This window comes from Balaenoptera physalus (genome assembly GCF_965194825.1).
Source record: "Balaenoptera physalus genome assembly, chromosome: 16".
Lineage (NCBI taxonomy): Eukaryota > Metazoa > Chordata > Mammalia > Artiodactyla > Balaenopteridae > Balaenoptera > Balaenoptera physalus.
In genome coordinates, this window is record NC_138898.1 from 27,146,685 (window position 1) to 27,173,732 (window position 27,048).

Consider the following 27,048-nt stretch of genomic DNA (forward strand, 5'->3'; position numbering starts at 1 on the left):
TGTGGTCTTGAGAAAACTATTTAACCTCTGTGAGCCTCAGTTTTCTCCAATATAAAATGGGTAATATGAATACTTGTTCTCACAGAATACTTGTGACTATTAAATCAGATAATGTTTCTGAAATACTGGACACATAGCAAAAGTTCAAGTTAAAGTAGCCATTCTTAAAAAAATAATAACAATAAAATAAAGTAGCCATTCTTAGTAATGAGAACATCACTAAGACCACTTATAGATAAATAGAAAAGGAAACAGATGATTCACCCAAGAGGAACTTTGGAAAAGATGCTTACAATAACAGTTATACAATCTTGTCAGCAAACACATAAAAATTAAAATAATTTGATGCCATCAACATATCAGTTAAATTTGAAACAATTTTTTAAGTAAAAAAAAATTCAATGCAGATGAGACTACAAGGAAATAAAAATATTCATTCAAAGTTGATGGCACTGTAAATTCACACATTCATTTCGGAAATAAAATTAGCAATAAATATCAATAGCCAGAAAACTGACCATAATCTTAGATAAAGGAATTTCTCTTTCCTTTTCCTGAGGAGACTACTCAAAGAAAAGAATCTGCCTGTAAAGATGTTCATTGATTCCTTATAATAGTGAAAAATCGGAAACAGCATTTTCAACAGGAAGTAGTTAAATATAATTTGATAGAATGCTAACAATCTATCAAAAAAAGGGTAAATGTGAAGATTTTGTAGCAGTACAGAAAATAAAACAGTCTCATAGCGAGTGAATAAAGCAGAACCCAAAGATTGCTTATACACTGATTGTAAAAATATGTATTTTACTTGAGTAAAGTCCAGAAGGGAGCTTGGCAAAATAAAAACTGTTCAATTTCGGTAGTAAGAATCTTCACTAACTTTTTCCTTCTATGTTTCTTTTACGTTTGTTTTAATAGTTAATTTTTTTCAATCTGTAAGACTCAAGCACCCACAAGGACATAAAACAATTTACCTTACCATGGTTACGGCTTTCGGAGTTTCCCAAGCTCCATGTGCATCAAACAGACTGTAGATGTACCCATTTGTAATTTTACTCTACTGACTCTAAAGCTGAAATTCAGGATAGAATCATACCTTACAGGTGGGATACAAGGCACAGTATGTCTGCCCTTGGCTTTCTCTGGGGAAGACTCATTCTTTTCAGAAGTATCTTGATGAGCACTGCCTTCTTCCTCTTCCTCTGGCTTCTTTTTACTGTGAGAACTTGAGTTGAAAAGGACAAAAAATATTCTCTCAATTCCCTACAGCATATCCAGCTCTACCCTCCTCCCCAGATCTACCACACATGGCTTAAATTTTCTCATTCTTCAGGACAACAACCATGTTTCAACAGCAAGATTCTTCCAATAGTATCATCAGATCATATATACCAATGGCTACAATGGGTAAACTTTGAGAATGCCAAAAGAAGTCAGGGTAAGAGTTGTCTGGTGATGGTTCAAGAGGGTAGGAAGAGATTCCAACTGCTCATCATCAAATGAACAAATGCCAGACAGTTAGTTGTCTTCTCAGTATTTATTCCACTTTCTTTCTTATTAACAGAACCCCAATTTTGTTTGGGGCAGCAATGTATGAAGGCAAAAGTATTGTACTTGCTTCAACGGTCTCTACTGCAACTAGAGGGGATCTAATTTACAGTTCAGTCAACTGAGGTATAACATAAGCGTTTCTGGAAAATATTTCACTTTCCTGATATGGGTGCTGCCCCTCTTTCTTTGCCAGACCCTTCTTCTTCTTCTCTCAAACATGGATATGATACCTAGAGATATAGCAGCTATCTTCAGATAATGAGGCAACAAGCACAAAGAAGAAGCTAAGAAACACAGAGCAGCCATCTTGAGCAACAAGTATGAAAAAAAAAACTAAGACTCAAAGAGATGTCATTGAACCAAAGCTAGCAGCAAACTACTTTCAGACTTCTGTGAAGCAAATAAATCACTATTCTTTAAACCTCTCTAGTTAAATAGGCTATTACCTTCAGCAAAATACATTCCTAACTGATAAAAATAAGAACAAGCACCATGTATTCTGCTTGCTATTACCATAGGAGCAAACAGGGTAAAATCTATGTCAACAGACAGAAGCTGTGGCTACTTACACTTTCATTTTTTTGGAGGGTGGAATTTCACTGACGATTACAGGAGTAGCACATCTCTTGGCTTTCATTTGTACATGATGTTTTTCTTTCTGTTCCAAATTCTTCTGAGCAGAGAGCCTAAGAGATCTTCTATGGTAGAAGAATCGACAAAACTTATTTGTAATGAATACATCTACTATATATGCAAATACTCCTCAGAAATGTGAAAATATGTCAAACTACAAAGGGCTATAAAAAGTATTATTTCTGCTCTAAAAAAAAAAAGTGGTATTATTTCTGCTCTAAAAATCTAATACCGTCTTGTCTTGTTGATAGTTTTTGAAAATTCACCATAAAATGTTGATACTTAAGTGCATTGGTGTTTGTAAATTAGACCTCAATAGAGCTGATTTAATTTTGTAAAAAGGCACTGGCAATCACCTAGTACAACTCCCTCCTTTTGGAAGTATGAGTAAAAGTAAAAAAAGATGAGGTAACTTGACCTTGTTACACAGCTAGCTGCTGTCAGACTTAAAATTAGAAATCAGATCTCCTGGAAATTTACTACCAAGTGTTTATTTTCTCCTCTTTCTTTTAGCCATGGTCCCCTATTTTTGTTAAAATATATAACACATAACAAAAAGTACACAAAACAAAAATTAAGTTAAATGATTACAAAGTGAAGACTCATGAAATCACCACATAGACTAAGAAACAAAACAATGGCAGCAGATGCTATCTTGACTTTTACAGTAATGATTACTTTTTCTTTATCATTTTACCATACAAACATGCATTCCATAAACATGGTCTGTTAGTTTGGAAAGGAAACAAAAAACGTTATGTAATAATCAGACTACTGGGCTTCCCTGGTGGCTAAGTGGTTAAGAATCCGTCTGCCAATGCAGTGGACAAGGGTTCAAGCCCTGGTCCGGGAAGTTCCCACGTGCCGCGGAGCAATGAAGCCCGTGCACTGCGCTCTAGAGCCCAAAAGCCACAACTACTGAGTCCTCGTGCCCTAACTACTGAAGCCCGCACGCCTAGAGCCCGTGCTCCGCAACAGGAGAAGCCACCGCAATGAGAAGCCCATGCACCGCAACAAAGAGTAGCCCCCGCTCACTGCAACTGGAGAAAGCACGCACGCAGCAAGGAAGACCCAACGCAGCCAAAAATAAATAAATAAAAATAAATAAATAAATTTTTTAAAAAAATCAGACTACCGCAAGCATTTTTTCTGTCTTGGTTTATTTTACTCAACATTATGTTTGTGAGATTCAACCACATTGACTCACGTAGTTCTAATTCACTGATTTTCAATGCTGTGTAACATTCATTGTAGGAACATACCATTATTTATCCAGCCTACTGTTGATTCTCACATAATGTCTCTTGATGTACACATTGTTGTTGGGTATGTTAAGTTGTAAGATTGCTAGGTCATTGCTAGACATTGGCTTATCAACTAAAGTTATTTTCCAAGGTGCTTGTACCAATTTATGCTTACACTGCCTAATTTACAAAAGTCTACACTGCTCTACATTCTCCAAAACACTCAGTATTGTCAGATGACTTAATTTTAATCATATAAATTGGTACAGAGTAGAAACTCATTGTGGTTTTAATTTGCTTTTCCCAGTGAGACTGAGCACCTTTCCACATGTTTACTGGCCATTTGGCCATCCTCTTTCATAAAGTGCTAGTTAAGTCTCTTGGTTGTTTTCTACTGCATTGTCAACCCTTTTCTAATTGATTAGTAGGAATTCTTTATATTCTGTGAATATGAGGGCCTTTGTAGGTTTTTAGTGTTAACAAATATCTCCTCCCAATCTGGGGGTTGGCGTTTCACCCTCCTTATGGTTATCATCTGATTAGACAAATATGCTCAAATACAACCTCCTTCCCTAAAAGCATGTCAGTGTTTTTCTGTGTGGATTCTATTTAAGAAATCTTTCCTTATTCCAAGGTCATGAAGATATTCTCCTATATTTCCTTACATGAGCTTTAGCTTTCACATTTAGATCTACAATCCACCTTGTACTGACTGTTTTCTATGGAGTGAGGTAGGGGCTAAGTCTCATTTTGTTTTATGTGGCTATCCATTGTCCAATCATTGTTTATTGAAGGGGGAAAAATAAAAACACCCTCTCCCCAAAGGTCTGCAGTACCGCATTTGTCATATATTGTGTCCATATATGAGAGAGTAAGCTTTTATTTGATTCCATTGGTCTCATTTATCCTTGGGTAATACCACAAAGTCTTAATTACTGTAGCTTTATAATATTGCTATCTACTAGACACTTCAAAAGTATTTTGACTATTCTTGGACCTTTGCATTTCTGTATAAATTTTAGCATCAATTTATCAATGTCCAAAATGAAAACCTTTGGGATTTTTGTAGAGATTGCATTGAATCTATATATCAGATAAGGAGATCTGACGTATTTACATTATTGAGTCTCTCAAACCATGAACATGGTTATGTCCTGCCATTTATTTAGATCTTGTTTAATTTCTCTCAAGTCTTAAGATGTATTAGTGTATATTCAAATTTTATTAGATTGCATAGAGTACCTAATTTTAAAATCTTTATCATAAAGAATTTAAAACTTAGTAAAAAGAGAATAATATAACGAACCACCAGGTACTACTCATCATTCAGCTTTAAAAATTTCAACTTATAGCCAATCACACTGTCAATTTTCCCTCCATCCACCGCCCCCCCAGCTTTTGAAGCAAATCCCAAATTTCAGATCTTTCATCTGCAAATATTTTCATATCAATCTCTAAAAGTACTCATAAAAACAATTACATGGAGTAATGCAGAGTGCATTTATCATGCAAATCTTCTTGCATATTATTACAATATATAAAAATATGACTATTTGAAGGCACTGAAAAGTGACCAAAAGCAGGCAGAAAAAAAGAGAAACATTTATCCATGGAAAGCAACTACAAAGGTTAAGAGTTATGTTAGTAGCTTTTTTGCCTGAGGGCACACCCCAAATGCCGCAGCTCCAGCAGCAGAAAACTCTAATCTCACTGGCTGTAGATAATGGAAGATAGAATTCAGGCCAGTACAGCAGCTGGAAACTTAGGAGGAAAGTCCCGGAAGTGAAAGAGCTACAGAAAAGGTATCACCCAAAGTCTGAGCCAAAACTCTGCACAAATTCCTATGTATTACTATATATGCTAACTATGCATGTTTAGAGGAGACTGGGGGGCCCAGTGAAAAAGCAGAAACTGGTGAGGTGTCCATCCTTAAAAGACATAAGTGCACTAGGTAAGACTGGTGAGTTCGCTGGGTTTTTTTTGATTCAGTGCATTCCCCAATGTGTATATAGTAGAATGGCACACAGCTAAAGTCTTACTAGCTTTAGGTATCAGAAGACAAACATTAGGGCTGGCAAAACAACTGGAAATTTAGAGGGAAAATGAGAAGCTAGAGAACCAGAGAGGATGAACACTTAAGCCTGAGTATAAACTCTACTCGGTCTTGGCTGACTGTTAACATTTTCAGGCACAGGGGAGACTCCAGGGAGCCAGACTGAAAAAAAAACTGTATATGCAGATATATGAATGGCCAGTAATCACATGAAAATGTGATCAACATCATCAGTCATCAGAAAAATACAAATTAAAAACACAATGAGGGACTTCCTTGGTGGCGCAGTGGTTAAGAATCTGCCTGCCAATGCAGGGGACACGGGTTCCAGCCTTGGTCCAGGAAGATCCCACATGCCGCAGAGCAACTAAGCCCATGTGCCACAACTACTGAGCCTGTGCTCTAGAGCCCACGAGCCACAACTACTGAGCCTGCGTTCCACAACTACTGAGCCCACGCGCCTAGAGCCCGTGCTCCACAACAAGAGAAGCCACCGCAATGAGAAGCCTGCACACCACATCACAACGAAGAGTAGCCCCCGCTCGCCGCAACTACAGAAAGCCTGAGCACAGCAACGAAGACCCAACGTAGCCAAAAATAAATAAATAAATAAATAAATTTATTTTTTAAAAATACAATGAAATATCATTAAAAAGACTGACAGTACCAAGTGTTGGCCAGGATATGGAGCAACTGATACTCTCATATACTGCTAATGGGAATGTAAAATGGTACAGTCACTTTGGAAAAATTCTGTTTCTTATAAACATACACTTAGCAGTACAGTCCAGCAATTTCACTCCTAGGTATTCACCCAAGAGAAACACGTCCTCACAAAAATCTATAGGCAAACTACTCACAGAAGCTTTATTTATAATAACCCCAAACTGGAAACAACTCAAATGTCCTCAACTGGTTAATGGATAAACTGTGGTATATCCATCCAACAGAATTTATTATCAGCAATAAAAAGGAACAAAATATTAATACATGCAATGACATGAATGAATCTCAAAAGCACATGCTAAGTGAAAGAACTCAGATATAAAAGAGTACATACTATACAATTCCATTTATAAAAATATCTAGAACAGGCAAAGTTAACCTATGGCGACAGAAATCAGAACAGTGGCTGCCTCTGGGTGGGAGGCGGGAAAGTGAGAAGGCAGAAAGAACAGTAAAAGTTGACTTTAAAGGGAGAGGAATGAGGGAATGTTCTGAGGTGATGGAATTTGTTCTATATTGGTATCGTGGTTGCATTATAGACTTGTCAAAACTAATCAGACTGTGCCCTCAAGAGCTGTACATTTTACTATATGCAAATTATACCCCAATAAAATTAGTTAATTTTTTTTAAATGGACAGGGTTTCATTAAAAATTAGAAGGAAAGAAGGCAAAGTACATGAAGACATGGTCATTTTGGACCACTACTAAAATTCAATATACAATGATATTATAAAGTCAAGAGAAGAATTGCTGAATGTCTTTAGGGAGAAGTTGCTAAGGGATGAGATTATAAAAATTAAAACATATATGTGGGGCTTCCCTGGTGGCGCAGTGGTTGAGAATCTGCCTGCCAATGCAGGAGACACGGGTTCGAGCCCTTGTCTGGGAAGATCCCACATGCTGCGGAGCAACTAAGCCCGTGCACCACAACTATTGAGCCTGCACTCTACAGCCTTCGAGCCACAGCTACTGAAGCCCGTGCGCCTAGAGCCCGTGCTCCGCAACAAGAGAAGCCACTGCAATGAGAAGCCCGTGCACTGCAACAAAGAGTAGCCTCGCTCACCACAACTAGAGAAAGCCCACGCACAGCAACGAAGACCCAACTCAGCCAAAAATAAATAAATAAATAAATAAATAAATTTATTTAAAAAATATATGTGGTAAAGCAACACCTGTATGGAAAAATTATTATTATAGACTAAGGCCTTATTGACTTTTAACTATTCTGAGTCAAAGGAGTTTTGGCCATCTTTTAGCTTATCCATCAAAATCATGTGAGAAGAAAATAGTAGGAAATTTGTATGATCATCTATACCTTCCTATTCCATCTGCTATTCTTTTCTCGATTAGGCATCCCTAGACTAAGATAAATCTGAGATCTAAGATAAATGGCACTAATGTTTTACCTCTTTATGCATTTTCATAACGCAGCCTCATTTACAAACTACTACTACATGTTATCTTATTTGGCCATTTCTTGCAATAAGCCTGAGAGAGACGGTTATTCTCAGTAAACTAAGGTTTTGAGTAGTAGAGATACCTGCCTTTAAAACAAATGAAACAAAAACAATCCAGGTCTTCTGACTCTGTGAACAGCTGGCTTTCTGTCATACCATCATTTCCAAAAAGCATTCAAAAATTCATTCAGAATGTGGGGCAATTCTAGTAATCATATACATATTCAAAATGCAGAAGCCAAGACACTAGCACTATCTTGGACTCTGAAGGAATCTATAGGATACTGGGTCCCTTTTCCATAGGGACTTAACAATCTAAACATGGAACAGAAACCATAGAACCAACCTGTAGCAATCTCTTAAATCTCCTGTGATAGCTGGATGAATCTCACAGAATTTTTCAATCAAAAGGGGCTTCTTCACCAGAAAAGATTAAAATAAGCACATATGATACCATCTTCAAAAGGTGATCCCCTTATACCAGCATGAGGCTTTGTAAAGGGTAATTTCATTACTTCTGAGCAATAGTATTATAAATACTCTGCCATTCCTCAATATTGTTGACATCAAAGTATAAAGCATTAAATAGTTCTGGAATTTATTTATTTATTTTTAAATATTTATTTGTTTATTTGGCTGCACCGGGTCTTAGTTGCGGCGCTTGGGATCTTCATTGCAGCATACGGGATCTTTTAGTTGTGGTATATGGAATCTTTAGTTGTGGCATACGAACTCTTAGTTGCAGCATGTGGGATCTAGTTCCCTGGCCAGGGAACTAACCCGGGCCCCCTGCATAGGGAGCGTGGAATCTTAGCCACTGGACACCAAGGAAGTCCCCAGTCCTGGAATTTAAACTCTATGGGTGAGTGGTAATTATTAGATGGTGAAAGTTTTGGGTTTTTTTTTTTTGGCCATGTTGTGCAGCTTGTGGAATCTTAGTTCCCCAACCAGGGATTGAACCCAGGCCATGGCAGTGAAAGTGTTGAGTCCTAACCACTGGACCACCAGGAACTCCCAAGTGAAAGTTTTTAAAAATCTAATTCAAATAATCTTTTGATTAGTGCCATCTGAAGGCAACTAATATTAAGACTAACAGCTTTGTTTTGGTTAAAAAGAGGATACTGATACAAAGTACAACATTCAAAGACATGAGATTTTCAGAGGCTCCTAGTGCCAAGAGTACAGCTTACCCCACCCATCCATCCACCCCTTCACTCAAGACTTTATTCAGCTTTGCTCCTGCAAGACACTGTTAGGTACTAAGGATACGTGACACTTGCCCTTATGAAGTGTATTTACAACCTATACACAGGAAAAAAAAAAAACAAACCTGCCACATATCCATACAAATAAATGTAAATGGCAACCCATGTTGACAGTGCAAACAGCAAGGACTTTGGAACCAATGTGATCAGTCTGAATCCTGTCTCTGAAATAAATCTGCCTTGGGCAAGCAACTTAGTACCTCTGAGCCCTTATCTATAAATTAAGCATGTTAACTACAACTCATAAATGTCATGAAGATTAAATAAGGTAACATGAAGAGTCTAATGTAGTATGGGACACATAGTAGGTGCTCCAGTAACTCTTCTTTGAACATTATTAATATAACCACCACTTTTGAACACCAAAACAGTCTTACCTCTGAGGCTGAGCTAGAATATTTCTTGATGTGGTTCCTTTGACTTTCAGAGAAGAACAAGCATTTGTTGGAATGGACTCTTCCACCAGGTTTTCTTTTTCTGCCTCTTTGTTATAAGTGTTGTCAACTACAAGAGAGCAAAAACTAGTCAGTACTCAAATCCCAAGGAAATGAGTTGGAGATGAGAGATACATGTGTATATATATATATGACTTAATACAGAATTCTAGATTGCAAATTTTGTGTGTGTGTGTGTGTGTGTGTGTATCCCTCCTAAGCAGTGAAATCTTATGCAGAAGAGTAATTTATAAAAGCTACTTTGGTTGAAGCAGAAGTGAAGTATCCAGGGCCTGCCTATTTGCCAGCCTAAGGCATCACCTCAGAAAAAAGTATCCCAAACACATTCTCATGACATTTTTTTTTTTAACATCTTCTCATGACATTTTAAAAAGATAAAATTCTGAAAGCTTCCATAGAGAAAAACAAATCACCTAAGGAAGGAAAATAGGATAAGCTGAATTCCTCATCAGTAACACAGGACGATAAAAGATAACAGAACAATGCCTTCAGAGAAGTCAAGAAAAAATCTTTTAATATGCAATTGTATATTAAAAGTAGCAAGGAAAAAGCAACAAGTTACATACAAGGAAACTCCCATAAGGCTATCAGCTGACTTTTCAGCAGAAACTGCAGGCCAGAAGGAAGTGGCACAATATATTTAAAGTGATGAAAGGGAAAAACCTACAACCAAGAGTACTTTCCCCAGCAAGGCTCTCATTCAGATTTGATGGACACATCAAAAGTTTTACAGACATGCAAAAGCTAAAAGATTTCAGCATTACCAAAGGCAGCTTTATAAGAAATGTTAAAGGGACTTCACTAAGTGAAAAGAAAAGACCACAACTAGAAACATGAACATTACAAAAGGAAATATCTCATTGGTAAAGGCAAATATACAGTAAAAGTAGTAAATCAACCACATACAAAGCTAACAGGAAGGTTAAAAGACAAAAGTAGTAAAATCATCTGTATCTACAATAAGCAGTTAAGGGACACACGAAACAATCAGATGTAAAATATGATGTCAAAACAGTAATCATATGGGGAGGAGAGTACAAATGCTGGGTTGCTAAAATGCATTTGAAATTATGAGATCAGCAACTTAAAATAATCAAAGAGATATACAGATTGATAAATATAAACCTCACGGTAATCACAAACCAAAAATCTATAATAGATACACACACACACAAAAAGAGAAGGAATCCAAATATAACACTAAAGACAGTCATCAAACCACAAGGGAAGAGAACAAAAAAAGAACAAAGGAACAAAACCTGACATACAAAAACAACCCAAAAACAATTAACAAAATGGTGATAAGTAGATACATATCAATAATTACATGCAGATGGACTAAATGTTCCAATCAAAAGACACGAAGTGGCTGAATGGATACAAAAACAAGACCCATATATATGCTGCCTACAAGAGACTCACTTCAGATCTAAAGACACACTCAGACTGAAGGTGAGGGGATGGAAAAGAGTATTCCATGCAAATGGAAATCAAAAGAAAACGGGGTGGCAATAATAATATCAGACAAAATAGACTTTAAAACAAAGAATGTTACAAGAGACAAAGAAGTACACTACATAATGATCAAGGAATCAATCCAAGAAGAAGATATAGCAATTATAAATATATATGCACCCAACAGAGAACCACCTAGATACATAAAGCAAATATTTACAGACATAAAGGGAGAAATTGACAGTAACACAATAACAGTAGGGGACTTTTAACACCCCACTTATATCAATGAACAGATCATCCAGACAGAAAACCTGTAAGGAAACACTGGCCTTAAATGACACATTAGACCATATATAGAGAGAGAAAACATTCTATCCAAAAGCAGCAAAATACATATTCTTTCCAAGTGCACATGGAACATTCTCCAGGATAGATCACATGCTAGGCCACAAAACAAGCCTCAGTAACTTTAAGAAAACTGAAATCATATTAAGCATCTTTTCTGACCATAACACTATGAGACTAGAAGTCAACTGTAAGAAAAAAACTGCAAGAAACAAAAACACATGGAGGCTAAACAATATGCTACTAAACAACCAATGGATCACTGAAGAAATCAAAGAAGAAATCAAAAAATACCTGGAAACAAATGAAAACAAAAACACAACAATCCAAAAATCTATGGGATGCAGGAAAAGCGGTTCTAAGAGGGAAGTTTATAGCAATAGAAGCTTATCTCAGGAAACAAGAAAAATCTCAAACAACCTAAGCTTACACCTAAAGGAACTAGAAAAAGAAGAACAAACAAAACACAAAGTTAGTAGAAGGAAAGAAATCATAAATATCAGAGCAGAAAGAAATGAATAAATGGAAATAAGTGAAATAGAGACTGAAAAAAATATAAAAGATCAATGAAACTAAGAGCTGGTTCTTTGAGAAGATAAATAAAATTGATAAACCTTTAGCCAGACTCATCAAGAAAAAAAGAGAGAGGGCCCAAATCAATAAAATCAGAAATGAAAAAGGAGAAGTTACAACTCACAACACAGAAACACAAAGGATCATAGGAGATTACTACAACCATCTATATGCCAATAAAATGGACAAATTCCTAGAAATGTAAAATCTCCTAAGACTGAACAAGGAAGAAATAGAAAATACGAAGAAACCAATTACTAGCAATGAAATTGAATCAGTAATTTAAAAAAAACTCCCAACAAACAAAAGTCCAGAACCAGATGGCTTCACAGGTGAATTCTGCCAAACATTTAGAAGAGTTAACACCTATCCTTCTCAAGCTATTCCAAAAAACTGCAGAGGAAGGAATGCTTCCAAGCTCATTCTGAGGCCAGCATCACCCTGGTACCAAAACCAGACAAAGATATCATAAAAAAGGCCAATATCACTGATGAACATAGATGCAAAAATCCTCAACAAAATGTTAGCAAACCAAATCCAACAATATATTAAAAGGATCATACACCATGATCAAGTGGGATACCATATCTTCTTTATCCATACCACATACCACTATAAGGAGAAATAAACAAATCCACAATTATAGTCTAAAATTTCAATACCTCTCTCTCTAATTGATAGAACAAGTTGACAGAAAAATCAGTAAGATTATAACAGCCACAAATAATATATAAGCAAATGAGCATGGCTGTATTCCAATAAGACTTCATTTACAAAAATATGTTGTGGTCAAATTATCATGAAGATGTAACAATTATAAACATATACATACCTAACAACACAGACCCAGATACCTGAAGGAAAAACTGATGAAACTCACGGGAGAAATAGCCAATTCAGCAATAATAGTTGAAGACTTCAATATCCCTACTTTCAATAATGGACAGAGCCATCAGATAGATGATCAATAAGGAAACAGAAGACTTGAGCAACACTATCAACCAACTTGACCCAACTGACATTTATGTAACTCTCCACCCAAGGACGGCAGAATACACATCTTTTTTTAAGTACACCCAGTACATTTACCAAGACAGACCATATTCTGGGCCATGAAACAAGTCTCAATACATTTAAAAGAGTTCAAGTCATACAAGTATGTCCTTTCACCACAGTGGAAATCCCCCAAGAAATCAATAACAGATAAGATTTTTGGACCACCCCCACCCCAAATATTTGGAAATTAAATAACACACAGGTAACTAGCAACTAGTAGATAAATTAAGTCCTGGAGATCTAAATGCATAGCATAAATGGTATAGTCAACAACACTGTATTATGAACTTCAAAGTTGATGAGACTAGATATTAATTGTTCTCATTACAAAAGAAATGATAATTATGTGATATGATAGAGGTGTTAATTACATTGCATTATATAAATGTATCAAATCAACACTCTGTACACCTTAAACTTACATGATGTTATAAGTCAATTATATCACAATTAAAAAAAACACATAGGTCGGGACTTCCCTGGTGGTACAGTGGTTAAGAATCCACCTTCCAATGCAGTGGACGTGGGTTTGATCCCTGGTCTGGGAACTAAGATCCCACATGCTGCTGGGCAACTAAGCCCGCGCGCCGCAACTACTGAGCCCACGCGCTCTGGAGCCCGTGCATCACAACTAGAGAGCCTGTGCACCACAACTAGAGAAGCCCGCACAGCCAAAATAAAAAAACAAACAAAAAAAACCACATAGGTCAAAGATCTCAAAAGGGAAATTAAAAGTATTTTGAATGGAATGAAAATAAAAACATAGCATTTCAAATTTATGGGATGTGGCTAAAGCAGTACTTAGGGGATATTTACAGCAGGAAACACATTAACAAAGAAGAAAGATGTCAAATCAATGGCTTCAGCTGCCACCTTAAGAAACTTTATATATATATTGAACCCAAAGTAAATAGAAGGGAAATAATAAAGAACAGAATGGAAATCAATGAACTAAAAACCAGAAAAACAATAGGAAAAAAAAAACCAACAACAATGAAACCAAAAGCTGGTTCTTTGAGAAGATTATTAACACTGATAAATCTTTAGCCAGACTGATTAGGAAAACAGAGAGAGATGACAGAAATTACCAATATCAGGAATGAAAGAGGTGATATCACTACAGAATTTATAAGTATCAAAAGGATAATAAGGAAACATTATGAACAACTTTTCGCCTATAAATTCAACAACTTGGATGACACAGACAAATTACTTGAAAGACAAGCTACCAACGCTCATTCAAGAAGAAACAGATAATCGATATCTGTTAAAAAAATTGAATCTTTAGTTAAAAACCTTCCTGCAAAGAAAACTCCAGACCCAGATGGCTTCACTGGTGAATTCTACCAAACATTTAAGAACGATGTAGTATCTATTTTACACAAATTCTTCCAGAGAAATGAAGAGAAGGGAATATTTATAGAGTAAGGCTAACATTACTCTATCAAAATCAAACAAAGGCATCATAAGAAAGGAAAACTACAGATCATTATTCCTCATGAACATAGATGAAAAAATTTTTAACAAAAAAATGTAGCAAACTGAACCTAAAATATATATAAAAAGAAAAATACCATCCTGACCAATTGGGGGTTCATCCCAGAAATGAAAGGTTGGCTTAAAATTGGAAAATCAGCATAACTGAACATAGTTAAAGAATAAAAGAAAAAAGAAAAAAAATCATGTAAACTTCTTAATAAACACAGAAAAAGCATTTGAGAATATCTAGCATCCATTACTATAAAAATTATCAGCAAAATAGGAATAGAAGGGAAATTCCTCAGCCTGATAAAGGGCATCTATGAAAAAACTACAGTTAACATCATACTTAATGGTGAAAGCCTGAATGTTTTTGCCCTAAGATCAGGAATAAAACAAGCATGTCGGGACTTCCCTGGTGGCGCAGTGGTTGGGAGTCCGCTTGCCAATGCAGGGGACACGGGTTTGAGCACTGGTCCGGGAAGATCCCACATGCCGCGGAGCAGCTAAGCCCGTGTGCTGCAACTGCTGAGCCTGCGCCCTGGAGCCTGCGAGCCACAACTACTGAAGCCCACGCACCGCAACGAAGAGTAGCCCCCGCTCACCGCAACTGGAGAGAGCCCACGCGCAGCAGTGAAGACCCAATGCAGTCAAAAATAAATAATAAATAAAATAAATAATTTTTTTAAAAAAACAAGCATGTCTACTTCTCTACTCCTATTCAGCATCCTACTAAAGGTGCAGTATGCAAGAAAGAAAAAGAAACAAAAGGCAGATAACATAATCACCTTCGTAGAAATCTGATGGAATCTACAAAAAAGATACAAACACTACTGAGTTTAGAAGATAGTAGGATATAAGATCAACATAGAAAAATTAATTGTATTTCTTTGTACTAGCAACACAATAGAAAGTTGAAATCAAAATAGAGGTCTGAAAAGTGCTTTGAGAACACAAATAAGGGGAATCAATTAGAGAAAAAAAGATATTTGAGCTGGAACTTGAATGATAAGTAAGGACTTTTCAGTTAGATTAAAGGTATTCAAGGCAGAAGAAATAGCACTAATGAGACAGGTAAGAATGTGTGCTAACAAAGAACAAAAAGACTGCAGGGCCCAAGGGGTATACATGCATGGAAGCAGTGTACATGGTCTTTGCCACATGATGGGCCATGCAGAGGTCTCTTGCTCTGGGGCTTACTGCTGATATAACAGTCTTAAACTGAAAGTGGTCCAGACAAACTAGGTACATCACATCCTCTTTCAATTCAAGAAGAGCACAAAGACCATCAAAGCAACAGAAAATCTGCCACACTTCTAAGCACCTCAAGTGAAACGTGCACATAGTTCTAACCTCTTATGCAAGAAAGATGGATGTAAAAGTTCAGGATCCTTGTCCAGATCCCAAATTCAATAGATACCACCTGTACTCATGAATGAACTATTTAAAAGTCAGCCTAGCAACTCAGACTCTGCAAACTACACAAGTTCACTGAAAATACAGCTATTTTCTGATACGGCCCTCTAGTTATTGGTATGACTGAGGCTAGTTTCAGATTTACCCATAAGATTAATTTTCAAATGTTCTAAATTGATTGTGGTGATGACTGCACAACTATGCTGTGAATATATGAAAAAACATTGAAATGTACATTTTAAGCAGGTGAATTGTATGATATGTGAATTATATCTAAATATAGCTACTATTTCAAAACAAGAATCATTTTTGAGGATTTAAAGAATTATTTTTGTTTTAATCAAATAAACAGTATTTTGCAGATTTAGTAACTACTAGTTTAAGTGTCAACCATCTTTTAAAATCAGATACACGACTCAAAGAATTCTTGTACAGTTAGCAAGCAGTACATTCTTCCCTCCTGCTGTTTTGTTTCCCAGCCAGACCGAGGTTAGGTTACATTAAATCTAGTCATAAAAAGAAAATAGTTATATATCTGGCAATAAAATTCTATGTTAGCTTAATTTCCAAAAGACTGGAAAAAAAAAAAAAAAGAATGCAGCACATCATTAGTTTCACATTCACCATGAAATGAATAAATGAATTAGCACATTTCACCAATTAAAATCCAAGGGATACATCATTTAGGTAATTTCCCCAGATCCCTCAGGTTCCTAATATACTGCTCGACCATTCTGCCAAGCAGCTTTTTTCTAAGATGTTCTTTCTTACCTGGTCTCAAAGGTGTGACATCTTGCTGAAGATTAGCTGCTCTCAGAGGAGTTTTGCCCTGAAAAAGCCCTCCTGTACCATTCTTCCCAGGAAACTTACTCTCCAAATTGGCCTTCTCTTCTGTGAAAAGGTAAAATCATCATCGTGTAAACAATCAGCCAGAAAGCAAAATAAATTAGTGCCATACACTTAATATGGGGCCTAAATAAAGCCTCCTACCAGTATACTTCTAACTCATTTGCAAGTACCAGCAAAGTTCTAGTGATCAAAAAGGAATAAGTACACATTATACGTCAGAGATAGTGACTGCAAAAACTATCACTAAAACACTGGCAACACTGAACAATGTATTATAGAAAAGAAGTGCAGACTCTACATTGTGAATAGCTCCTTATCTTTGCTTGATACACATTCAGGACCATACAAGCATAAACTGGCCTTATCTACCACCTAAATACATCATGTTCCTCTTAAAGAAAACTGTATCCAGCAAGACCTGCAAGGCTTACAAGGGACATCTGAGAGTCTAATTGTGTTGAGGTTCTTCCTCAACTAGGAGAGTGTGGGGTGTATGAGGATGGAACAGAGTTAGGCTCTCTTAAGGAATTTTATCTTAGGTTCCACTGTGCCCAAAAGCCAGTGCAAAGCAGTGAAAAGTGTGTTCTACCAACAGCCTACCGAAAGAAATTTTAGGAATGCGGCGAGCCCCAGCAATAACTCTGTGAATGTACACTCTGATTGCAACTGTGTAAAAAGATGTGATTATTTGGAAGAAAATTAGAAAGTAATATATTAGAACTAAGGTGATTTTGAAAAAAATAGTGGGATTCATTTTTTCTTCCAAACTGTATCTAATAGTATTGTTATATTAATATTTCCTTTCTTGTTTTCAAGAAAAACTTGGAAAAAGAGATAGACTACTCAGCTATTTCCTCAGGGTTTCTGTGGGCCAAGGGCATGGGGAAGACCTCTGTATGGCAGCTGGCCGTCTTATCCACCCTTCCTCCTACACCACGCCCAAAAGACCCCTCCTCTCAGGATACCCACTGGATTTTATTAGAATCCTTTTCCAAGAGAATGGCATATGCCATCACATTTGGACACTGCATTATAAGTGTTAAGTACAGCTGCAATGGACTAATTTCTATCCCCCATCACATACTGATTTCTCTTAATGAGGAGGATAAGGACATGAGATAGAAGAAAATGAAGGAGCCCCAGCAAATACTAGCCTCACATATCACTGGGCTCAGATATTATTCCAACGTAATATAAAAACAAAACCACATCCTTATTTGTTGACCTGGTGTCAAAGTTTGTGTCATATCACCTGCCCCAACATCAGGCAATCCTATCTCTATTTGGAGATTGGGTTCTGAGTAGCATAATCCCTCCATTTAAAAATGAACTGGGGGGGGGACTTCCTTGGTGGCACAGTGGTTAAGAATCCGCCTGCCAATGCAGGGGACATGGGTTTTAGCCCTGGTCCGGGAAGATCCCACATGCCGCGGAGCAACTAAGCCCGTGTGCCACAACTACTGGACCCACGTGCCACAACTACTGAAGCCTGTGCTCCACAACGAGAAGCCACGGCAATGAGAAGCCCACGCACCACAACAAAGAGTAGTCCCCACTTGCCGCAACTAGAGAAAGCCTGCACACAGCAACAAAGACCCAACGCAGCCAAAAAATAAATAAGTTAAATAAATAAATTTAAAAAAATGAAAAAGAACAATAACTATTACTAATAGAAAAAAAAAAAATGAACTGGGGGGAATTTCCTAGAGGTCCCGTGGTTAGGACTCCCTGCTTCCACTGCAGGGGGCACAGGTTTGATCCCTGGTCGGGGAACTAAGATCCCTCAAGCTGTGTGGTGGGGCCAAAAAAAAAAAAAAAAAAAAAAGAACTGGGAAGAAGCAGCAAGAGGGAGATGAGTATAGTTATAAAAGGGCAACACAGGATCCTTGTGATGTTAGAACTGTTTGACATCTTGACTGTGGCAGCAGATCAACAAACCTACACAGGTGATAAAATTGCATAGAATTTAATACATATAAATAAAAATAAATACAAGTCAAACTGGGGAAATCTGAGTAAGACTGTCCACATCCCAGTTGTAATATTATATATACTCTATGCCCAGTGACAGTAGAGCAAGTTTTTATGTGACTGCCATCACTACAGACATGTCCCAGAACTTCACTCAACTTTGTTTCATCTACATTTTACCATATGTCCCTAAAGCTTAAATATTTGTCATTCTTAACTGGAAAAAATTGATTTCTACTGATAGTCCATTCCCAAAATACTGGGCATCTCGATTATTTCTATCATATCGTGGATGACAAAGTATCTTGGTGCAGAAAAGAATTTATATTTTTTTAATTTATTTATTTTTATAAATTTATTTACTTTATTTATTTATTTTTGGCTGCGTTGGGTCTTTGTTGTTCCGCACAGGCTTTCTCTAGTTGCGGCGAGCAGGGGCTACTCCTCGTTGCAGTGTGCGGGCCTCTCAATGCAGTGGCTTCTCTTGTTGCGGAGCACGGGCTCTAGGCACACGGGCTTCAGTAATTGTGGCATGCAGGCTCAGTTGTTGTGGCTCGCGGGCTCTAGAGTGCAGGCTCAGTAGTTGTGGCACACGGGCTTAGTTGCTCCGCGGCATGTGGGATCTTCCCGGACCAGGGCTAAAACCCATGTCCCCTGCATTGGCAGGCAGATTCTTAACCACTGCACCACCAGGGAAGTGCAGGAATTTATATTTTGGTTATCTACAATCCCTTCTATTTTTGAAAGGTCCCCAGCACAAAGCAAGTCACTAACCCTTAAAACAACCAGAGAAAGCAGACACTTACCAAACCAGGAATCTATGTTTTGGGTATCTTCCTCATCATTCAAAGATGTAAAATTGATGAAGTCTGTTGGAGCATCATAGGAATAGGAAGTTGTAACTTGTGACATTTTTCCCACCCTTGGTGCAGAACAGCAGGTTTGCCCAGTGTTTGTTTCTCAATAGGTCACCTCCTAAGGAAAGAAAGAGTTCAGAAACTTGGTAGCACATTTATCTTAAGGTACTGATTGCCTAACAATTACTTTGCTTTTACAATCACATTTGCGATTCTGAAAATCACCTGGGCAATATGCCTTACTTTTCAAATCACATTAACAGTTAACTTCGCTTTTTCAGTAACTTGAAGACACTCCTTGAGGTAAATATGTTGGAATTAGAAAGAGGTCAAAGTTGATGAACACCTACAACATGCCATGTACTGTGCTAGGTGTTTTACATTCATTATCTTATTTTCCCCAATCTACCATTTTCTCATTTCCAGTCTCCTCCACATCCAGTGTGCTTTCTCTCTGCCCCGAATAACCCAATTTCTGAAACACACCATTAAATTTTATACCTACCGACCAAAATCTTACTCATCATTCAAATCCAGTCCAATTCTCTGTAAAACCTTTCCCAGTTTCCACCTATCATACCTAATTGTTGCCTCTCCAAAGCCATAGTGCTTTTATACCATCTAATTTTATATTAGTTAACTATGCAAATGTCTCTCCTAGCAGACGCTAAGTTCCTGTAGATAAGGATGAATTTTACTCACTTGTGTATACCTCATCCAACAAGGTGCTTAGAACAGTATCTTATACATAGTAAAAGCTCAATATAGTTTTACCAAGTACAGGCTTTTTCTTTAGAAATACTTTCATAAAAATACTATTCCTGCGCATGAAGAGAAAGACTTTAAAAAATACATAAAAGAAAAAAAAGTACATAAAAGGCACAACGTGCAGATTAGGTAAAAGAAACATGTCAAAGATATGGGTCCATCTTTACTTCTGCATACTGTGTACAGAAGTACTGTCGTGTCCTCTGTGCTGTGGAAACCTGTGTAGGTTTAAAGTCAGCCCCCACTCCAGCCTTGTATGGTTAAGAAAATAGCTGGAAGTAATCTGAAAAATAGCCGAAAGGCCACACTCACTGGCAAATAATTTCCCTATGAAACCCAATGAGCCATTTGTCTTCATCCATGAAATGACATGTACTTAAAGTATTCTGTATCTTGGAAGAGAAGTAGATATCAGTAATAACTTGCACACACATTTATTAAACTAAGTACCTTTCTGTAAGCCCTTATTTTAGAAATACATGCTCATTTTAAAAAATTATATCACAAAAATAGTTTTCATAAAAATCTACAATGCCACACTGCTCCAGACACACACACAATACCTCTCTCAATCTCTCTCTCTCCACACACACACACACACACACACACACACGCACACACTTTTGTTTTTTCAAATGGGATCATTGACATTTTGAATCTGCTTCACATATCGTGAGCATATTCCTTGTCAATAAATATAAATATATCAGCAACCACAATTTACTTATCCCCTATTTTAGGATTTTCCCAATATTTTCACTTTAAAGATACTACTAGAAGAATATCCACGTAGCTAAATTTCTGTACATATTCTTAATTCTTCCCTTAAGACAAATTCTTTATTTATTTATTTATTTATTTATGTTTTGTGTTTTTGTGGGGGTTTTTTGGCTGCATTTGGTCTTTGTTGCTGTGCGTGGGCTTTCTCTAGTTGCGGCAAGTGGGGGCTACTCTTCGTTGCAGTGCGCGGGCTTCTCCTTGCGGTGGCTTCTCTTGCTGCAGAGCACGGGCTCTAGGTGCACGGGCTGCAGTAGTTGCAGCACGCAGGCCCCAGAGTGCGTGGGCTTCAGTGGTTGCGGCGCATGGGCTCAGTAGCTGTGGCATGCAGGCTCTAGGGCACACGGGCTTCAGTAGTTGTGGCACGCAGGCTCAGTAGTTGTGGCGCACGGGCTTAGTTGCTCCTCGGCATGTGGGATCTTCCCAGACCAGGGATCAAACCCATGTCCCTTGCATTGGTAGGTGGATTCTTAACCACTGCGCCACCAAGGGAAGTCCCAAGACAAATTCTTAAAGATGGAATTGCTGGCTCTTGACACATACTGTGAAAACATTCCTCAGAAGAGTAATACCCACTAGCATTACCAGAGAGGTGTGCCCATTCTCTTCTGGGCACTAACAGCCTTCAGTGCTCATTTTCTCTATTTTATACCACTATACCTATGCTGTGAGATAAATCATGAGATTAGTTCCACCCAACCTCATTGCTGCTCAGTGGTTTGGCCATCATTTCATTAGCTTCTCTCAGTGGACTTGGGTAATTCAGAAGGAATTTGTTCTGACAGATATTTCGTTTACATAGTGACATCAACCTATACACCAGAGAACCTCATTCTCCCATGGTCTCTCTTATGAACTCACCGAAGCCAGAACTCCACAGATACCTTTATAACAATGTGCCGACTGAGGAACTTAGTGTAGAAATATGACATTTTGGAATTGGGAGGAATTTTAAATAACACCTAACTTTTTAGGTTTATAGATAAAGATTAATTAAAGCGAAATGGGGTCCTCCAAGATCACACAACACTACTAATGATTATGGTAAAAACAGTTCCCAAAGGTGATTATACATGCCAGACACCATGAGGTACTAAACTGTACTATTTTAATAACCCTCAACAATCCTCTAAAGCATCAATTATTATTTCCATCCTAGAAGAGGAAGCTGAAGGTAAGGGAGATTAAAAGACTTCCCAATATCACACAGTTATATAAAAGCACAATTAGATCTAGAACTGAGGCCCCTGACTTCAGCACAGTGTTTTTCCTATATCGTTCTGCCCTCTCACCCTATGAATTAGAGAAGCATGTTAATGTAGTTATAGTCTCTATTTGCATAGAAAATAGTACGGTATTTCTTTCCAAGTAGATCCATTCTTCATAGTCTTTTGCCTTGAATAGAGGATTCTTTATTATCCTCCTTCTAAGTTTTCATTCTCCCCTATTTCTACTTTCATTATTCAGTTTAACTCAATAAGCTATTTATTAGTAGTCCACTCATATTACACACTTGCTAGAGGTCATAAATGTGGGCTTGATAATATCAGAGCTCCTTTCTCACTAATATTCAAGGATGAGACAATATGTCTCATACAAAAGGTAGAAGATCTAGTCTCAGACACAAAGGAATTAAAACCTAGACAGGAGTCCTATCAGACAATAAGACAGTATAAATATTTAAATTATATAGTATAAACCATAAGTATAAAGAAAATTAGAGGGACTTCTCTGGTGGTGCAGTGGTTAAGAATCCACCTGCCAATGCAGGGGACACGGGTTCTAGCCCTGGTCCAGGAAGATCCCACATGCTGTGGAGCAACTAAGCCCACGCGCCACAACTACTGAGCCTGGCTGCCGCAACTACTGAAGCCTGCGTGCCTAGAGCCCGTGCTCCACAACAAGAGAAGCTATCACAATGAGAAGCCCGTGCACCGCAACGAAGAGTAGCCCCCTCTCACTGCAACTAGAGAAAACCCATGTGCAACAATGAAGACCCAACACAGCCAAAAATAAATAAATTAGTTTCAAAAAAAAAAGATGAAAAGTAGAGATGAACGTGGCTTAAGTCAAGTTATGATTAAAAACTTTTCATTGAACAGCATCAAAACAGTAAGAAGTGCACTGTAACAGAAGTCACCTCCTTGACTGCCAAGCTTCCAAGCTTGGAGTAGCCATGAGACAGTTCTGGCCAATGAGAACGATGAGAATCTGCTGAGGGATTCATAGGAAAACTCGTACTGACCTGATACAGCTACAGCCCTTGCTCCTGCCCTCTTCCTTCAGCTTTCTTCTTGCCTTGAAGGCAGATGTAATGGCTAGAGCTATAGCAGCCATCATATACATAGGAGTAAATGGTCAAGAGAATAACATACAATGGCCCTGATATCACTGAGCTATTGATCACTGATGATCAAATATCAGCAACCACCTACCTCTAGACAATAAAACTCTTTTCATATAGGCTGTTAAAGTCACATTTTCTGTCACTTAAAGCCAAAAACAATCCCAACATAGAAATCCAGAATTCTAGCCCTCTCCCTGGCATTACTTGATGTATATGATAATGGGCAAGTCACTCGACCTTTCTGCCTACCTACTTCCCATAAACAAATAAGATATTTTGAGTGCGATGAAATACACTACTGTATGATATTATCACTGCCTTTTGACTTACTGATACCTTTCCTCTCCTTGACCACATTTCTATTCAAAGGACACTGTTGAAAGATTCTCCAGCAACTGACAGTGGTTAAAATTCCCCTGCTGCAAGGAGGAAGTTTTCCTATTCTTGTGAACAAACACGCTGGAAGACATGGGAAAATCTTGGATTCCCATGATCTTAATGCCTAACCCAGGTCACTGGGAAGACTTCCCAGGCAGGAATGTAATGAAGACAACTAAAGCTGGGGGAGGGAAGAGGCAGGAATGTAATATGCAGCAACCCCACTTAGCCTCCTAAAAACTATGATTCCACCAAAGCATGCTGCTGAAAACCACCTGGAAAGTATTCAAATTTAAACCCTCACATCCTTTTTTCCTTTTTTTAATTATGGAGCTACACTGCTAGCCCCTTTGGAGGGCAATTTACATTTTTCTTTTTGATACACCTTGCCAAATGTAGAAATTGATCTTACAGATATGTATTTATACATATGTAAATACAAGAAAATTCACATAGCAGTGTTCATAAAAGCCAAAAAACTGAAAACCCAAATTCCACCAATAGATTAGTTGAATAAATTATGGCACAACCATATATTGAAATATTAAGTAACTTTAATATTAGATAACTTTACATATGTGATTTGTACAAAATGAGCTCCAAGAGCTACTAAGTGAGAAAAGCAAAATGCACAAGTGTGTGCTCCCATTCAGGTTATAAAAGAGGGAAAGGGGCAGGGCTTCCCTGGTGGTACAGTGGTTAAGAATCCGCCTGCCAATGCAGGGGACAGGGGTTCGATCCCTGGTCCGAGAAGATCCCACATGCCGTGGAGCAACTAAGCCCATGCGCCACAACTACTGAGCCTGCGCTCTAGAGCCCGCAAGCCACAACTACTGAAGCCCACGTGCCTAGAGTCCGTGCTCCGCAACAAAGAGAAGCCACCGCAATGAGAAGCCCGTGCACAAAGAGTAGCCCCCACTCGCTCCAACTAGAGAAAGCCCGCACGTAGCAACAAAGACCCAATGCAGCCATAAATAAATAAATAAATTTATTTATTTATTTTTTAAAAAAAAGAGGGAAAGGGGTAATGTATACTCATATATACCTTTATATATACATAGACTATTGTGGAAAGAGACACAAAAGTGTTAACAGCATTTGGTCTGGGAAGAAGGCTGGGAGGTCTGGGTCAAGGGAAGACTTTTCACTATATGAACTTTTGTATTCTACTATATAAATGCATACCTTTTCAGTTTAAAGAACTAGTTAAGCAGTATTATTTCCCCCTAAATCTATGTTTACAGTCCAGAAGACATTAGGTTTTCTGGAATTTTTATTAAATATTCTTACAATCCAGCAATAATTGTTAAACCTTTTGATTTTTGGAAATAATGCTTCCCATTTACATGGTCTGAAAACTGACTACTAATTTCACATAACCAAATGCTAAATATTTTCTTTTTTCATGTTTTTGTATAAAAATAAAATGTTCCTGTGTATTGACCTAAAAAAATAACAGCTATTAATTACTGAGTCCTTATGACAAGCCAAACAGTGTTTTCATATATTAACTCACTAAATCCTCACAATAATCCTATAAAGTAGGTACTGTTATTATCTTAATTTTACAGATGAGGAAAATGAGGCACAGAAAGATTTACTATTTGTTCATGGTCATGAAGCTAAGAAGTAGCAGAGCCAGGATTCGAACCCAGACAGGCCCTAAAGGGAGTGTCCTTACCCACTGCCTCTCATATTTATTTAAAAATAGATATTTATGTAGATCAATATAAAATGTCAAGGAGCGAGAGACAAAACCATTTACAGATAACAATAACTTCCAAATACTGATTGTCTACCTCAGGCCAAGCACTTTACGAGGCACTTCACATAAACCATCTCATTTAAACTGCATTAACAATGTATAAGGTAGATATAGTCATCACCATCTTACAAATAAGGAACTGGTTCAACTACTCCAAGATCCAAGCTACTCCAGGATCACCAACTAGTATGTAGCAATACTGAGTTTTAAGACCAGGTCTATAGGATTCCAAAATCTGGGGTCACTATAATATACAGCGTTTTCCTATAAATATTCCTTCAAAAATGAGGCAAGTAGGGACTTCCCTGGCAGTCCAGTGGTTAAGACTCTGCGCTTCCACTGCAGGGGGCACGGGTTCAATCCCTAGTCGGGGAACTAAGATCCCATATGCTGCACAGTGCAGCCAAAAAAAAAAAAAAAAATGAGGTATGTAACCAAATCTTACTAACCTGTTAGACAAATACAGAATAAACTCTGCTCTATAGAAAAATTAAGCATTCTTGACAAGTTGTGCAAAAAGAACACCTTGGTAAATTAAAAACCCTATTCTAAGTATACCAGGAAAGCTCTGAGCTGAATCTTCTCATAAACTAAAATATCACCCCTTAATTTCTCTTTTTCTAAGTTTGTACTCTTGCATATAAATTTTTGCTGTAAACAAGATGGAGGTTAGTCTGAACCTCTCAGTGGATATGCCAGAGTAGACTATTCACGCATCTGAAGGTGGGATGTCCTCTGAAGTCTAGGACTGCATTTGATTGGTGGGGGTTAAAAGGCAAAGGGGGCTCAAACCTAAATATACCTTATCTTTATTTAGATGAAATTTTAAAACCAAAATACTATTTTTTAAAACGACCTCTTGCTGGAGAGGGTGTGGAGGAAAGGGAACCCTCCTGCACTGTTGGTGGGAATGTAAATTGATACAGCCACTATGGAGAACAGTATGGAGGTTCCTTAAAAAACGAAAAACAGAACTACCATATGACCCAGCAATCCCACTGCTGGGCATATACCCTGAGAAAACCATAATTCAAAAAGAGTCACGTACCACAATGTTCACTGCAGCACTATTTACAATAGCCAGGACATGGAAGTGTTCATCGACAAATGAATGGATAAAGAAGATGTGGCACATATATACAATGGAATATTACTCAGCCATAAAAAGAAACACAACTGAGTTATCTGTAGTGAGGTGGTTGGACCTAGAGTCTGCCATACAGAGTGAAGTAAGTCAGAAAGAGAAAAACAAATACCATACGCTAGCGCCCTTATATGGAATCTAAAAAAAACAGTACTGATAAACCTAGTGGCAGGGCAGGAATAAAGACGCAGATGTAGAGAACGGACTTGAGGACACAGGCTGGGAAGGGGAAGATGGGATGAAGTGAGAGAGCAGCACTGACATATATACACCACCAAGTGTAAAATGGATGGCTAGTGGGAAGCTGCTCCATAGCACAGGGAGGTCAGCTCGATGCTTTGTGACCACCTAGAGGGGTGGGATAGGGAGGGTGGGAGGGAGGCTCAAGAGGGAGGGGATATGGTGATATATGTATACTTAGAGCTGATTCACTTTGTTGTACAAGAAACTAACATAACATCGTAAGGCAATTATACTCTA

General features: G+C 37.8%; 1 protein-coding gene across 3 annotated transcripts in view; it reads right to left on the minus strand.

Moving 5' to 3' along the window:
- TPX2 (TPX2 microtubule nucleation factor) overlaps window positions 1-27,048 on the minus strand; it is a 57,987-nt gene that overhangs the window by 24,383 nt on the left and 6,556 nt on the right. For all 3 annotated transcript variants that reach the window (XM_082432150.1, XM_082432148.1, XM_082432149.1), the window contains exons 3-7: window positions 19,339-19,507; window positions 16,484-16,603; window positions 9,308-9,434; window positions 2,121-2,249; window positions 1,097-1,225 (exon numbers count right to left, since the gene is read on the minus strand). In XM_082432150.1, coding sequence (XP_082288276.1) covers window positions 1,097-1,225; window positions 2,121-2,249; window positions 9,308-9,434; window positions 16,484-16,603; window positions 19,339-19,444 — 611 coding nt within the window. In that variant the 5' untranslated portion in view covers window positions 19,445-19,507. The remainder of the gene's footprint in view (window positions 1-1,096; window positions 1,226-2,120; window positions 2,250-9,307; window positions 9,435-16,483; window positions 16,604-19,338; window positions 19,508-27,048) is intronic.